Source organism: Heloderma suspectum, chromosome 11 (genome assembly GCF_057233095.1).
Source record: "Heloderma suspectum isolate Gila_16-S chromosome 11, 16-S_ref, whole genome shotgun sequence".
Lineage (NCBI taxonomy): Eukaryota > Metazoa > Chordata > Lepidosauria > Squamata > Helodermatidae > Heloderma > Heloderma suspectum.
The window spans coordinates 1433685-1449312 of NC_139468.1; the positions used below are offsets into that span (position 1 = coordinate 1433685).

Here is a 15628-nt window from a genome sequence, read left to right on the forward strand (position 1 = left end):
CTTGGAAATGCTGATCGGGACCCTGTCTGTGATGTGCAGAGATAATGCTGTGGGCTCCAGTCTTTCATGTTGTCTGCAGAGATTGAATGCAGCAGGACAAAGAACTAGGACGGCTCTCAAGGGTTCTGGCCAAGAAATGAGAGACGTGCACTTTCAGCAGGGACAGCTGGTGACCCATCTGCACCTTCTGGTGTTGATGAGGGAACTCTGCCACAATGATGGCTGGGCCAGGGCACACATCCAGAGGTAAAAAGCTCCCTGCCAGCAGCCAATTACAACCCCAGTCCCCTGGCTAGGGGTCAGCTGTGAGCCACTGACTGGTTGTGGGCAGGTCGGTTCTGTGCCAGTTTTAAGGGTCATGAGAAGGACATGACCTGTGTTAAGTTTTGAGCCTCCAGTAACTGGCCAGGGATGGGGCTGGCTCAGTTGAGCATCCAGCATGAGTGACTGGGTGGGAAAATGGGGCGCCTGGCTGAGCTGCTGGGGGGGTGCAGCTGCGACATGCTGAAGGGTCATCGTAGGCTACACCCACCCTCTCCCCAGGTTACTGCACAGAATGTAGGAGACGTGTTTTGTGGGCAAGCCTGCCCCACCCCCATCAGAGCCATGTAAGCCACGCACCCCAGTAGCATTTCAGGCGACAGCCTTGGCTACGTCCCGTTGCTTTCAGTGGGACTTGCATCCCTATTCCATGCATGTTTACAGAAAGCCCCACTCTACCGGATGAGGCGTCTTCTGGGTAAGCACACTTGGGACAGCAGCCCACATTTTCACCAAGTTCCTTTGATTATTTCAGTGTGTCCTCCACACGTCCTACAAAAGCAACTGACACCCCTTCCCCTGGATGAAAAACAAAACCACCACATACCCATTTACACTAGCACAACTTTATTAAACTAGGATGACGAGCTCTGTTCTTCAGGGTCCTGAAGCACCTTTGGCTGGACCTTTCTGAAGGGCAGCTCCAGCCCCCCCCCCCCTTTAATGCATCCTGAGCTAGAAGCCACAGTGGAGCAACCCAAGAGGAAGGCAGTGGAGATAATGCAAAAACTAGTTCTCTCCTGACCCCACCCCGCCCCATGCCAATTTGGGCTCAACGCAGCCATAAGAAAAAATGGCCTTTCGTGGCCTCTCTCTCACTGGAGTCCTCAATCTGTCTGGGCTACACCATTTGCTGTTACAAGGGTTCTAGGCCAGTCTTCCCTGGAGGAGAACCATGTAAGGCCCATCCTGCAGTCCAAACATGGGTTGAACAGACTACTAATTATCAATGGGGCTATACTTGAGTTAGGTGCCATTGTCCTCTTGCTGGCTTTGAAGCTGAACCTGCAAGGGAAAGACTAAAGTTATAGAATCACAGAATAGTAGGCTTGGAAGGGGCCTACAAGGCCCTCGAGTCCAACCCCCTGCTCAATGCAGGAATCCAAGTCAGAGCATCCCTGACAGATGGCTGCCCAGCCTCGTCTTGAATGCCTCCGGTGTGGGAGAGCCCACCGCCTCCCTAGGTCTTGGGTTCCATTGTTAGACACGAATAAGGAGGTGAGTGCAGGAAACCTACCAGAACAACCAGATCTGCAAAGGAAGATTGCCTGCTTCCAGCACATAAAATACTAGAAATCAAGGAGAAAAGCATTCAGGAGTATGGACGAGTTTCAAGCACGCAAGCCCTCGCCTGCGGTTGGAAGCTTGAGACACACTTCAGAGGCGCTTGAATTGAGAGCTACTTACTATGGGGCTTTTGTTAAGTCCACTGCCATTGTTTACCATGCCAGATAAGAATGGCTATGAACAGGAGGCAGAGTGGCTCTTGTCATGTCTAGGGGATCCTGCACAATGCCTATTACTGTTCCCAGTCCCCTCTATTGAGTCCTTAACATTTATCTGGAAAATAGACCTAAAGCGAAGAGCAGAGAGGCTATTCTCCAGTGTCAGGGGTAGGCAAGCGAGCACAGACACATGGCATTGACCAGCAGTGCATTTGCCAACACACAAGAGCAACTGGTTGTCCTACCAAGTGGCGGCTTGTCTTGCGTATTGACTGCGCTCCCTCATCTCCTGCCCCAATTCCATTAAGTCCAGTTTGGAGGCTGCGCAGGGGATTAAATACCACTCTGCAGCCCAACAGCCTCTTCTCCCACCCCTAACTGAGGGTCTTCTGACACACCCCTGGTCTTTCAGCGGAGCATGGGGATGAACAGAAAAAGACCCCTCTGTCATGTGAGCGGGCGAGAGGTGCTGTGGCAGGCATATGGCATCTCCCATGGCAATGGCCTTGTCAAGGCACTGACACAAGCGGAAAACTGTCTGCTCTCATCAATTGTTTTGTCTTGGTACATTTGGAATCAAACGCATGCAAGGAGGTGCAGAACTGCAGCCATTTGATCCTGTGCAATCCAGAGCCACGGTGCACTTCCACATGGCATGAACCCCAAAAGGGCAGACTTCCGCAGCGTCGCAAGGGAGAGCAAGAGTTGCTGTGGGTACACGGCATCTGCAGCTGCCAACACCTGTTACAAGGCAGTGGGGCAAAGGGACCAGGAGATGCCTGCCACATGTAGCACTCCTTGCCACGTGGCTCCTGGTCTTGCGCATGGCTCCTCTCCAGCCAGGGCCTTCTACAGTTCCCCGCATCTTGGCATGGAAGATGGGCCTGAAACAACCAAACCTCCCTGTGTTAAGTATTAGAACAGGCGTGTACAGGACATCAAGGCCCTGAGACCAAGGGTCTTATCACATGCTGCTCACCAAGTAGCTTTTTCTCCTGTGCATGGCTGCAGTGCTGCACCTTGCTCCATGGCTTTTTATCCCATGCAGTCAGAATTGCAAGCCCCATACAGAATTACAGCAACTATCCAATACACACTTACCTGGGAGCAAGGACCATTGAACTCGGAGGGACTTAATTCTGAACATGCATGGGATCGTGCTTTGTGGCCCAAGAGTCTCAAATGCCATTGCCCTCAATTTCCACATGCCCTTTGTCCTTGTTTGGAACGGGCACCTGGAAAGAATGAGATCCTCCAGAGAACTCCAGCTTAAAGGGATAGAGAGAAGATGCTAAACTGGAAGCCCCCTGTAGAATAAGAGGAAGGATTTGAATGATGGGCCAAGTAAAAAAGGGACTTGGGCTTCATCAAGACGATGGGAATGTGAGAGCTACTCACCATGGCTTCTTGGATGGCCCATCACCTTGTTCAGGGGGCATGCAGGTAGGCAAGGGATGCAGGAAGGAAGAAGGAAAAGGGATACAGGAAAGACCTTTGGGAAGGAAACTCAAGAACTTTGGGGCCCAGACAGGATCATCCATCCTTCCAGGGGTTCCACTGCGCCACTTGTCACAGAGTTCAGGCTACTACCATTCATAATTTCTTTATGTCTTTGTTTCCTTTGTAATACTAATGATAATGAAGTCTCAGAACAGTACAGGCTGGAACATTTTTATTCCTTTACTAAAAAATACTGGCTTTTATGGGAGGGGCTGTAGCTCAGTGACTGAGGCCCTGCTTTGCATGCGGAAGGTTGTAGGTTCGATCCCAGCAGCCTCTCCGGGTAGGGCTGGAAACTCCTACCTGAAACCATGGGGAGCCATGGCTGCCTATTGTCAACAATACTGGGCTAGAAGGGCCAAGGGGCTGCCTCGGTCCAAGGCAGCTTCTGATGCTCCTGCGGCCAGCGCTCATGAATCAGGGATGATGTCAACAGGAAGTGGGGGGGGTAGCAGGCACTCCCCCCTACACCACTCCCCTCAGTTTTCAGTCACAGTATATTAAAGTCCTATATAGCATGGATTGAATCCTTGCTCCTTTAAATAATGGACTTTGACACCCCTTCACTCCCCTAAACTCTTTTGTGGAGTTGCCCCTGGGCACAGATTTGCTGTGGAGAGAAGCTGGGGATGTCAGAGCACAGCCCGCGAGCGCCACAGCTGGTGGTGCACACGCCGCTCGTGTTGAGGGGCTGAGCAGAGGGGGGTGGTGAAGTGTGGCAGCAGCAACACCGCTAGACTGACTGCTGAAATCCAGTCATCTCACTCAAGTTCCATTAGTAAGACCCTTCCCCATTCCTCTCTGCCTCTTGCGACTCTGGATGCATTTCACCATCGAGTCTCTCGCTGGGCAGTGCTGTGCATTCAAAGGCACGTTCCCACCTGCCCTTCTATGAGCTTCCCTCTCTCGAAATTGCACCCTTTGGGTTGATGTTAACAAGTGTTGCATTTGCACAATTGCTCACATGCCCCTAGAAAACCTCTAACAAGCGTCATGCCGTGTGCTGATTTATAAAGTGTACCAGGGAGGGGGGTGGCAGTGGGGGAGAACAACCCTTAGGAGGCCTCATAATATAGCTGATTTGTCTTTGTGCAAATTCAGAATAAATAAAACCAAAATATGAAGAGGCTCCAATAGCAAAGGGGAAGGGCAGGACAGTGGCCAAGGAGAGGCATTACGGACGATCAATTTTGTGTAAAATTGGTTTAGAAAGGCCATTTGAAAATCTAGTAAGTAAAAACATTCAGTTCATCCCAATTGTGCAAAACATTTGGACCTCTTTAATGAAGAGCAAGATACACTGCTCTAAGAACACGGGGAAGCAGCTTGAGGCATCCCATGAGCCCCCCACCCCACCCCCAAGACGGGGGCTTGGGTGGGGGCCGTCTGGCTGCAGATTGCGTGGACAGGCTGCTGGAGAGAGTCCGCTGTGTGTCTAGGGACCAGCCACGGCTTGGAGGGCAGCCCCGCTGCAGCCCTGCCTGCCTGGCTGGCTGGCTACTCCCCAACTCGGTGCCAATAGTCCCTCTCAGTATTTTGACCCGCTGAAGAATATATTGAAAAGAAAATTACTCATTAAGGGGGAAAGAAGAGGCACAATGTACTAAAGGAAACTTTTATTTAAACTGTGCAATCCATCAGTATTAGACAGCAGTTTTATAAACATTTTGGCATTTAAATTTCTACTCATTTTTGGCATGACATTTGTGCTAGTATAAAAACAAGTTTGGGGGCAGGGGGTGGAGGGAAAAGGAAAAACACACCAGGTTAACATTCACTATAATGCTATTTTTAAAAAAGTTTTTAAAAGTCCACATTATGAAACAAAACATAAAAAATACATTTTAAAAGGTACATTCATGATCAAGGCAAACAGCAGCTGCCCTCATGCAATGGAATTCACTGAGCTGATCCCCTGAGTCAAATATAAAATTAATATAATTCAGCTCCGTCCTCCATTTGCCAGTCAGCGGCTGCTGCCCTTACAAGAAAACAGCAGAAGGAGTGACGGGGCCCAGAACACCCTCAGCTACAGAAACACAGCTGGGCTCCCACACTGGCAATTGATTCACGTCTCTAAAAATACAACAGAAAGAAACAATTTTTTTAAAAGCCTAGGTTTCTTGAACAAGCCATTTACCAAAAGCACCAGGCAGATGTAAGGGGGTTTTGTGTGTGTGTACAACAGCAAAAAACTAAAACTAAAAATTGGGCAATTCCGATTGAGAGTTTCCATTCGTGCACAGACCAGGATCGAATGTATGTGATCCAACTTGAGCCCAGCGGAGCTCTTACATAGTTCAGATCAGGATGAGCCTTAGCATAAGATGGGAACATCACTGAAAGAAAACATGTCACGGATGTTCCCCCTTGCTTCACCAGCCCAGAATCTGCCCTGCAGTTTATTGCTTCCCTATTACTAGAACTCAGATGTGCGTGGTGGAAAAAATAAATACAGCACCACGTATAAAAAGCAGGATACTTCATAATGAGAGTCTCTGGGGACGGCATGAAGCCTGCGGGGACTGGCATAGTCTTCCAACCACAGCAGTTGACAGCCTCCCTAGCACTGAAACGGGGCCTGCAGTGTGATAACTCCCACCATCACAGCCATTTCGTCCCACCCGCTGTAGCTGCTGCAGCACGAGCCAGCCTCACCAAGCAATGTGAGACCAGGGCTAGCATGGGCTGGGGAGGCAACTGGGCCACTGCACTCAAGGGCCACCTAGGAGCTCGTCAGAGGCGGGGCGGGGCCCCTCTGCGATGGCAGAAACAGCAGCCAAGCGCCTTGTGGCATCTTAAGCATGAACACCTGTACCGTGGCATCTGGCAAGGTGGGCATCAAGCCCAGGGAAGGTTCTTCAGCAATAAATTAGCCCTTATGGGGCCCGGCCCCAAGACCTTCTGTCGGTTTTGCTGCAAGAGAGAATTACCAGAATCCGTTGCGCACGGAGGCTCCACCCAGCCTTCCTGTCCTTCAACATCCCGCCCCCCGAGCCCGTAAGCTGCACAAAGGGGCCAGACTGGCTTGCTGGTCAACTGATCAGTTAAATACTGTCCCTAGGCCGGACTGGTCAACTGAATGCCCATTACTGGACTGCAGTTAAACACTGCATGAAGCTCTGATGCTGATGAAACGCCAGGAACTGGGCTGCTTAGCACAACTGCCTTCAAAACAGACTTTGGTTGCTGTTATTTTGCTTCATGTCTGTTTTCAATTTCATTTTTACAAAACATTTGTAGCTGTAGGCTGACCTGGATGTTCCAGGATAAAAGCTGATGAGGAAAACTTCAGTGAATCACTCACATTTAAAGGAACCTTACCTAGCGTGGTTAAAATGCCCAGCCCAAACTCGCACCCATGGCTGCTCTTAGCCCCAGACAGGGGTGGGGCAGCCAACCCAGCCCTGCAGCAAGCAGACTTAAATCCAAGGATGCGGTTTGAGGAAAGGGAGTCAGGGAGTCCCCATCAAGGCAACACCGTAGGGTAGGGGGAGGAAACCTGGGGTGTCCAGATATTTTAGACCACAGCTCCTGACAACTGGGCATGCTGGCTGGGGTTTATGGGAGTTGTAGTCCAAAACATCCAGAGGACACCAGGATGCCTACCCCAGCCCTAGTGCTTAAGTTTTCAGACAAAATGAACTCTCTTCTGGCACAAATTATTAGTAAATTAAATGTCACTTTTATTTAGTCTCAAGTGGTAAAATAAGTAAAAACAGGATATTTGTTCAACTGAGTTTCACCATGCTGACTGCTCCGCATTTGCCAGAAACAAAGTGTTCCCGAATCACACCAGTTTCCTTAAAGACCTGCAGATTGCACACAAAGACATGCCTTACACCAGCCTGGGATTTTTGGTTGACATCACACTGAAAATATATCATCTGGACCTACGCTCATCCTCTACGCATACTTGGGGAAATTGGCCATTATGCAAGGGAGAGAATCTTCTCTTCTCCAGAACCTGTATCTGTGAACAGAGTCATCACCACATGGGATAAACTGTGATTGTTCCATTTGCACATTTTGCTCACAAATACCAGGGGCAAAACAGGAAGCACAAGGCATGTGCCTTGGATGTCTTTGCCCTGTGGACATGGGGCTGCAATTTAGGGCAAGCATCCAGTCCTCCAAACACCACCTCCTCCAGGGTCATTCTTTTGATGTCCCACTGAAACGAATGGGACTACTCTGGAGTATGTGTTTTCCAGATAGCAGCTTTTGCATCCAATTCAGATCCCACTGGTATCAAAGGAAGTTCTCCCTTGGCTATTAAGAGGGAAAGGATCAAGCTACAAAAGGGCTGTTTCGCTTGGCTGATCTTTGGAAACTTTTAATGACCAAGCAAATTCACTTTCCAGAAAAAGCATACTTCTGTGGTAAGGCTCCAAGAATTAGTAGCCCCTGAAAGCTGGCTAGAGCCTCTTCCTGGAGGGTTCAGCGGAAATAGAAGCCATTCCCACTGCCATCATGCCTTGGCTTTGCCATATGGTGAAACAAAGGCAGAGCAAGCGCCAAGTGCTTCTCTGGATGTGGGCCAGAGGCTCACAGTAGAACATAAGGCTAACGTAAACAAGAAATACAAAGCAAAGAGACCTACCTAACACACGCCTCTATGCTGAGGTAACCTTAAATATCTTTGGTTTTCTTCATTTGCTGCTAAGAAATACTTGAATAAAAGCTATTTCTTTACCGGTTAATCCCACTGTGGATGAAGTCATTCTCTTTAGTTAACTCTTGGACAACTGGGTCAAAACCCACTGTCTGACTGGCAAGCATTCCAGTAGAAAACACAAGCAAGGTAAACTAATCTCTTTACTGGATGAGCCAAGATTTGCCGTCATCAACATAGGCCAATTTTAAGTTGGACAGAGTTGTTTGTGAGGCCATGCAGAATGCTGTGTAACTCGACAGCTTTCATACACCTACCCTAATCTATGCTGGTCCAGCAAGAGAAATCATGTTACGTCCTTAGCATCTTCCAGCTGGCTGCCACTGTCCAATAAAGAATCCCACCATCGCATCTGCTCCTCTTGATTATTCACAGAATAGCCCGTGAAGCTGACTGGTCTTTGGCATGAGCAAGCTGAGGAGTAGAATCTACTGGTGTCACACAGCAGTGTCAGGAAGGGGTCAAAAAGTGTCAATGCTCACAGCAAACAAGTCTTTGGAGAAGAAAATGGTTACCTTCACACATCAGCCCTTGGAGTATATTGCTAAGAGACTAGGCAAGCCCGAGAAACGCCGCGAGGAACTTCCTGCTACGGCTAACGCATTCTCTCAGCTAGCTTCAGTGGCATGCACTCTGGTGTACGCTGCACAGCTTTGCCCAGCGAGACCCAAAACAAATCTTTGGTGAGAGGAGTTTCTTTTTCTTCAGCAAATGGATATATAAAAACATTTAAAAATATTATATCTAATACTGGACTGTTGAAGAGCTAATTGCCGAAGAAAAGGAAAACAAAATTACACTTGGAAGTCTTTGGAGATCTATGTGCTGGGAAGATCTTATTTCAACATTCTTCAAAAGTTTTTGTAACAATAAGGTAGTTAACACTGCAGAACTAATCTAGGCAATCCACTACTACAATCCCTCGAGGCCTCTATTGTTTGGTTCTCTTCTTCTTTTGATTAGTAACTACTTAGGCAACAAAACATATTCAAACCTATAGTTTTTAACTAGCTCATTATTATTATTTTTTTGGAAAATATGCAGCTTTCTTCTCTTTTCTACAGAACATTCTTTGGTACAAGATTATTAGCATCTTTAAAGCCTTTGAATCTGATAAATTGTGAAAAGGTGAACGTGTCCTGTCCAGTACAGCGCTAGCAAACGAACAAACATAGTCTAAACATCTACAGAGGCTACTTGCCAATTCACCAAAGCCCCGCCAAAGGGAGGGGGATTGGCAGCCCACCCACTCCCCAAGCTTACTGTCTGTTTGTACTGACTTCCGTCTTCATATGGCACAACGGGACAATTGTTGCTGTCTGCAACAGGATCAGGGGATCGCCCTGGGAAGTTGCATTGCTAGTTCCCTGCTATTTGGAAAAAGAAATGAATCCTTGTTGCGGGGAGGGGGGTGGTCTGTATTGGCTGGCTTACAACTGTGGTGAATATGCCCCCCCCCTCACACACACACACACACACACACACACACACACACACACAATCTCTCCAACTTAAAAACAAAACAAAACACGATACCCTGTCAGTTTGCCTCACATTGCTGCAAGACAGCTTAAAAAGTTAACAAACTGCACCCTGAGTACAGGAAAACAATAATACTAGAATAACTTTAAAAGGAGGTAGTATAAAACAGGAGTTGTGTGGATGCGTGGTGACGGCAATAGGTGCCCCCTTCTTGCTAGAGGCTGCCCAGCTCAGACTCGGGCTCCGTCGTTCTAACCAAGGCCTCTTCCAAGCACACACTGGGGCGAGGCGTGGCCAATGCGTCGCACACGCGGCACCCAAACGGGGCGCAAGAGCCACGATTCCATGCCCTGAGCTGTCGAGAGCCAAGAGCGCGTCTTGATACTCAGAACTGGTCAGAAGCTGACATGTACACAGACCCTTGGAGTCCCCGAGCCCTCAAGCCCCCAACCTGCAGAGCACATTTAAGGCATCTTTCTGTACTCCAAAGCAACTTCATGAATACTAAAGAAGGCATAAGGCAAAACAGTGATTTCATAATGCATATATATATATACACATATATACTGGAAGGCACCGTTGCTCTGAAGTACGAGGAAACATTCTATATTCAGCACCACCTGTCTTGTTTGGCCAAATTAAGTCAAGGTCCAGGAAATCATCGCTGCTGAGCCTGGGGATACACCACAGCGTCTCCTGACAATGGATGCTGGGGTGACAGCATCACACCAAGAAGGCACTGACTGAGGCAGGTTGGGGCAAGGGGAGGGGTGACCCTGGTGGCTCCTGCAGGAACGGGTCTGGGAGCTCATGGAGGGACTTCCCCCAAGCACTGGCGGGGCTTCCACCCTGAAGTCAAAATACTCTTGAGGTGGACCCCCCGGAAACGCTTCAAGCGGCGGTGGCCTTCAGGCCACCTCCATGCCTCGCCCCCAGGGTGCGCACGCGGCTCCCAGTTCCGGCCCAGCCTCCCCCTCCACCCAGCGCACCCTCTCCTCTGCCCCTGCTCCAGCCAGAGGCTGCCGCCGCCCCACTCCCTCCCCATCGTCCTCCAAGCCAGAGCTTCAGCTGAGCAGCCTGCTCACCCCCACACAACTCCTTGGGATCACACACGCTCCGCTCACACGCTGCACCACGCACACAGAGGGAAAACACCAGGATTTCTAGGAAGTTACCGTCACTGACATCGCCGCGACCAACGCACAACACCCAGACGAGGGACCGCAGCTGCTCTTGAGTCTGCCACCCGGCAAACTGAGGTAGATACCCAAGCAAAGGTATTGCCTTTGCTCCAGTGATAGATATATAGATATAGATAAACTTTTTCTTTGCTCTACTCAGAACTCTGTACTCCCCTTTCACATTGCTGAGCACTGAACATTCACATGAGTGAGTTTAACACGTTAAAAAAAACAAAGACAGACGTTGGCAGAAACGTGGAGTCACCTGCTGGCCGCGCAGGCTCCTCCTCAAAGCTTTGGCTCGCTGTTCCTCGTCCTTGAACAGGCGCACGTGCGCGCGCCACCCGGTCACCCGCTCAGTGCTGCCCCGTAGGCGGCGGCTGGAGAGGCGGTGGCGCGCCCCGGTCGGGGGGCTCTCCAGAAGCACTGGGGATGGAGCGCCCCCCAGCCACCCACCGGTCATGGCCTACGAAGGAGCCGGGGGGCCCTGGGGCAGCAGCCGTGTCTGCAGAGCGGTGCAGCTCTTCACGGGACTCATGAGAGAACCTTCCAGAGTCGCCGGTCTCGTGGCTTCCTTCGCTGTTTGCAGAATGCTCTGTGTCGGCCGCAATGCCAGATGCTGCTCGGCAGCTTGGCTGCAGCTCTGAGGAGGCATCTTTCCCGAGGAGAACAGCAGTGCCCGACTGGCACACGCACACTGCTTTGGCAAGTCCTCTCTGGGCCTGGAGGAAACACAAGGAGGACAAACATGACCCAGCCCAGCAATATTCCAAGAAACAAAGAGGCCAAGAAAGGAAGACGCGGGGCAGGGGGAGCAGCAAGGCACAGAATCGGGGGCAACATCCCAGCGCTCGCCTTCCGGGAGCTGGGGACATGGTGCTGCCTTTGCCGGGGGCAGACAACTCGCAGTCCTCCAGATGTCCTGGCCTACGATTCCTAGAAGCTCTTGCCAGCACAGATGATGGGGAGGGGTGATGGGCACTGTCAGCCAAAACATCTGGAGAGCCACACGTGGCCTGCCACTGCCTTGGCCACGTCCGGCCCAGGCCTGTCTCCTCTGAGCAGCCACAGCTCTCCGGGGCCTTCCCCATCACCAGAGACCCTTCTCCTTAGGGAGGCTGGGGGCCGAGCCTAACAGCTTTTCTACGCAAGCCACCGCTGCATTCCACACACACACCCCTCCATCCGCTGGCGCGCGAGAAGGAAGTGCTCTCCAATGCCCAGCTGGAAAAGCCCCCCCCCCCGTTCTCTCCCCACTGCACAGACTTCTGGCACGCACAGCTTTGCTGTGGAAAGCACAGAGCTCTTTTGCCAGGAGCCACAGCAGAACATGGAGACCTATTTCATGACTCAAGCAAGCTCGAATGGAGCTTCCTGGGAAGCTAAAATACTGAAATGCAAACATGGCTATGTTCTGCTTCAGAAATAAGGCTTTATGGCTATTTCTCCATGGGCAACCCCCCCCCCCCCAATTGGCCCGGGCTGCCATTTTCCTTCAGGAGCTAAGGGTGAAGGCAGGAGTAATCTGTGCAAGCGTGTCTCCTTTTTAAGGAGCAGTGGGGTCAATCTGGAAGTGCACGTATTGAATCCAGCCCAAATATACCTCTGCTCCTCCAGGTCAGTCAAGGGACCTCCCTTCCCTAATGCCCATTGCAATGTTGCACTTTAAAAAACCTTTCATCTGGTGACCTTAGAAACGAAACATATGGGCAGACAGCCCACCTGAAGCAAGGGGACAGTGGAGCGCTTGAGCTCTGTGGGTGTGCACGTCTGTCATGTCAATGGGACAGGCATGAGGAGGCCCGGCTCACCGGGCAGCCCAGGGACCCACCGTGACTCTGCATACTGTGTCTGTCTTCATCCTCAGTGAGGCTGCACAGTGCTCTCTGAGCCTCCCAACTGCGATCCCAGGGCATGGCCATCCATGGCTCACCCAGGCTGTAGCTCCGTGGCACAGCCCCTGCTGGGCAGGCAAAGGGCCCAGGTTCAGCCCCCGGCACCTCCAGGGAGGGATGGGGAAGATTCCTGTCGGACAGTCCGGGAGCCCTGCAGTCCATGCCGTGAGATGGATGGACGGTCTGGCGTGGAACAATTCCCCCAGCCCAGCCATCTGTATGCATACATGCCACTTGGCAGAACCCTGCACGCCTCTGACCAAGTGGACTCCAGCCCAGGGAAAATTCTGCCATTTGTCCTGGAGGGGCCACAGGACTCCCTATCACTTGTCCCTAAAACAACGATTGCCATCATCCACAGCATGGTGACATGTGCTTCAGTCTCACTGGTGTCAATGGGTCTTGCGCATGAATAGGTGCAGCAAATGGCAAGCATCCAAATTCCAATCAGATCCTGCCAAGGCTACTCTGCAGCAAGTGACTTGTCAATTCTAGATCCTGCTAGACAGCAAGAAGAGTTATTCTTTAATAATAACTTGGCATTTGCACAGTGCTTCCAAGCGTGCAAAGCACTTTACAAACATTATCTAGTTGTAATCCTTACAACATCCCTGCAAGAGAAGTCAGTCTTATCCTCTCCCATATCGCAGATGGGGTGACTGAGGCCAAGTGACAGTGACTGGCTTGCCTAAGGCCACTCACTGGCAGAGGTGCAATTCACACTGGGGACTTCTTGCTTCGAACCTCGGCCTCTCAGCCACGAGGCTACCCCAGCTTGTCAAAGAGGGTTCTGCCCTCACTTGGGAAGATGGCTTCCTGCTCCAAGCCCTCAAAACGGGGCAGGCTGGGGGTGGAATGAGCTGCACAGGGTGGCAGCACCACGTTCTCTGACCAAGGGAGGCCTTCAGCTGCTGGGCTTTGTGGAGCGTTAGCCTGTCCCTGTGGCTAGTTCACCACACAAAACGCCTTGCCACAAGAGGCCAGGACAGATATTCAGAACCACTTCCACATTCGAGGTGGCCACAGGGGGACAGGAGCCAGGACACGGGCACCGCCCCACCCAGCCTCTGAAGCCTGCCACGGCCCCCTCTCACCTCTTCCGCCTTCACCTTCTTGGAGTCTTGAAAGAAGAGCCATTTCTTCTTTGCGCTGTTCTTTGCCACCGGACCAAAGCTGTTTATAACCAGGTCAGTGCCACCCTACGACAAGCAGAGGAATCGTGAGGTACTCAATGCAATGGGACTGGGATGAAGTGAAAACAAGGCCCACGACGCCCCAGAAGGACACGGCAGCAACCCTCCCCTGCCGTTCCCACTCCCTGTTTGAAGCATGCAGCCCCCCACGCTGGGGCAGAGGGCGCAGCCCGGTGCCCGCAGGACGTCCCCCTGAACACACCTCTGAGCAAACGTGCACAGGACTGTCCTGCAAGACTTACCAATGCTCACTGCCAGCCCCTTTCCCCAAGCACCCACGGGGGCCTGCTTGAGTCCCGCCGAGAGGACAGTCTCGAGACTGGCCCAAGTGCACAGCGCTGCTCCGAGAGCCGCAAAGGAGAGTTCCCAGAGCGCCTCCTGTGGCCGTGGGCTCGGCAGGGCGAACCAACCCTCTGAAAAACTCGGGGGATGAAGTAGATGTGGGGGTGGGCGGGAGAAGCCCCTAGACAAACACTGGCACGATCTCCGCCTAATATCAAACACCAGCCCGCATGGCGGACTGTGGAAGCAGCCAGCGGAGGCCCTGCTGTGGGGCAGGAGCAGGCCAGAGGCCTAAGGACGCTACCGGGAGGCCTTCGCTGGGAAAACTCCCTCTGGATCCCATGGCGCGGGATGATTTCCTGCCAGCCGCAAATCGTCCGTTTGGGGGCAAGGTGCAAAGTGGTGTCTCAGCTTCAGGCATTCTTGAACAAAACAGGTGCTCTAGACCCGCTGTAATCTGGCTTCACACATGGTTTTGTCACTGCTTTGCCCGCTTTGCTCGCCAGGGGCAACAATCTATGCCGGGAGCTGGATTGCTTGTTTATTGAGTTATTGTTTATTTACTGGCTAAATACATGTATCCTGCCTTTCCACCAAGTGGAGCTCAAATGGTGTTTCTGGGGCACAATTCAAAATGTTGGTGACACCGCCCTAAATGGCTTGGATCCTGGGTATCTGTGGGGCTGTCTCCTCCTCCCCACTCTGCCCCCTCCCAGAGATCTACTGGAGAGACCTTTCTCTGTGTGCTGTCCAGGGCTGAGGCACAGTTGCTTGGGGCGAGCGAGGGGCTTCTCGGTGGCCACCTCCAGATGGCAGGACCCTTTGCCTCCTGGTATACCTTTGGCCCTCCCTCTCCCTAGTTTTTGGAATATTTGGAACTGCTGAGCTTCTGTTTCCACCCCTGTGCTGCTGCTTCATCTCTTTTATGGGACTACTTTGGTTTCGGTCATTGCAAGCCACCCTGAGCGATGCAAATGCACCGGAAGGGCAGAGTGTGCGTTTTCTGAACAGATACAAAGTGTGAGGACCGCACGAGAAGGAAGAGAAGGAGGCCTCTGTACCTTGGCGTCTAAGAAGCTGCTGCCGACAGTTGCTGACAATAAAGATTCCTCGTTCTCTTCAGCGTCCCCAAGGCCCTTGCCCAGCTCACGGGCGCCCGCGGAAGAGAAGCTGTGGCGAGAGAGCTGATCGGAGCCTTGCTGGCTGCTTTTGGGAGCCGCCGTTTTCCTGAGCAACATGAAGCCAGAGGAGAGTCAGTCTCAGACAAGCACAGCAGATGGAGACAAAGGCCTTTGGCTGAAGGCTCACTCCATGCAAAGAGCCTGGCCGCCCGACTCGAGATCAGATGCGGGCAGCATATCCAGGAGCTGAGCCACGCAATTGCCATCTGCACGGGACCAGCCTGACCCCACACTGGGCTTCAGATGGGGCCCAACAGTTTACAGCCGCCCCCCTGTGTACAACACCTGCACAGGGCCACATCCTGCATCTGGGTGGTGGGCTTCAAACTCCCCCCACCCACAGAGGCCTCCCTTAGGGCTGGATGCTGCAAGCACACGGCTCCCTGCCGGGAAGATCTTGGGCTGCTCCGCGCGAAGGAAAGGCAAGGGCCTCTGCACCCCGCGGTTCCCAGCCTGCCCTCTCTCCGGGCAGC

At 51.9% G+C, this 15628-nt stretch overlaps 1 protein-coding gene across 1 annotated transcript in view; it reads right to left on the reverse strand.

The window, feature by feature from the left end:
• Positions 1-4172: 4172 nt before the first annotated feature.
• The window catches only part of PRTG (protogenin), a 94627-nt gene continuing 83171 nt past the window's right edge, over positions 4173-15628 (reverse strand). The window contains exons 18-20 of the mRNA XM_084816484.1: positions 15036-15201; positions 13594-13698; positions 4173-11326 (exon numbers count right to left, since the gene is read on the reverse strand). Coding sequence (XP_084672610.1) covers positions 10961-11326; positions 13594-13698; positions 15036-15201 — 637 coding nt within the window. The 3' untranslated portion in view covers positions 4173-10960. The remainder of the gene's footprint in view (positions 11327-13593; positions 13699-15035; positions 15202-15628) is intronic.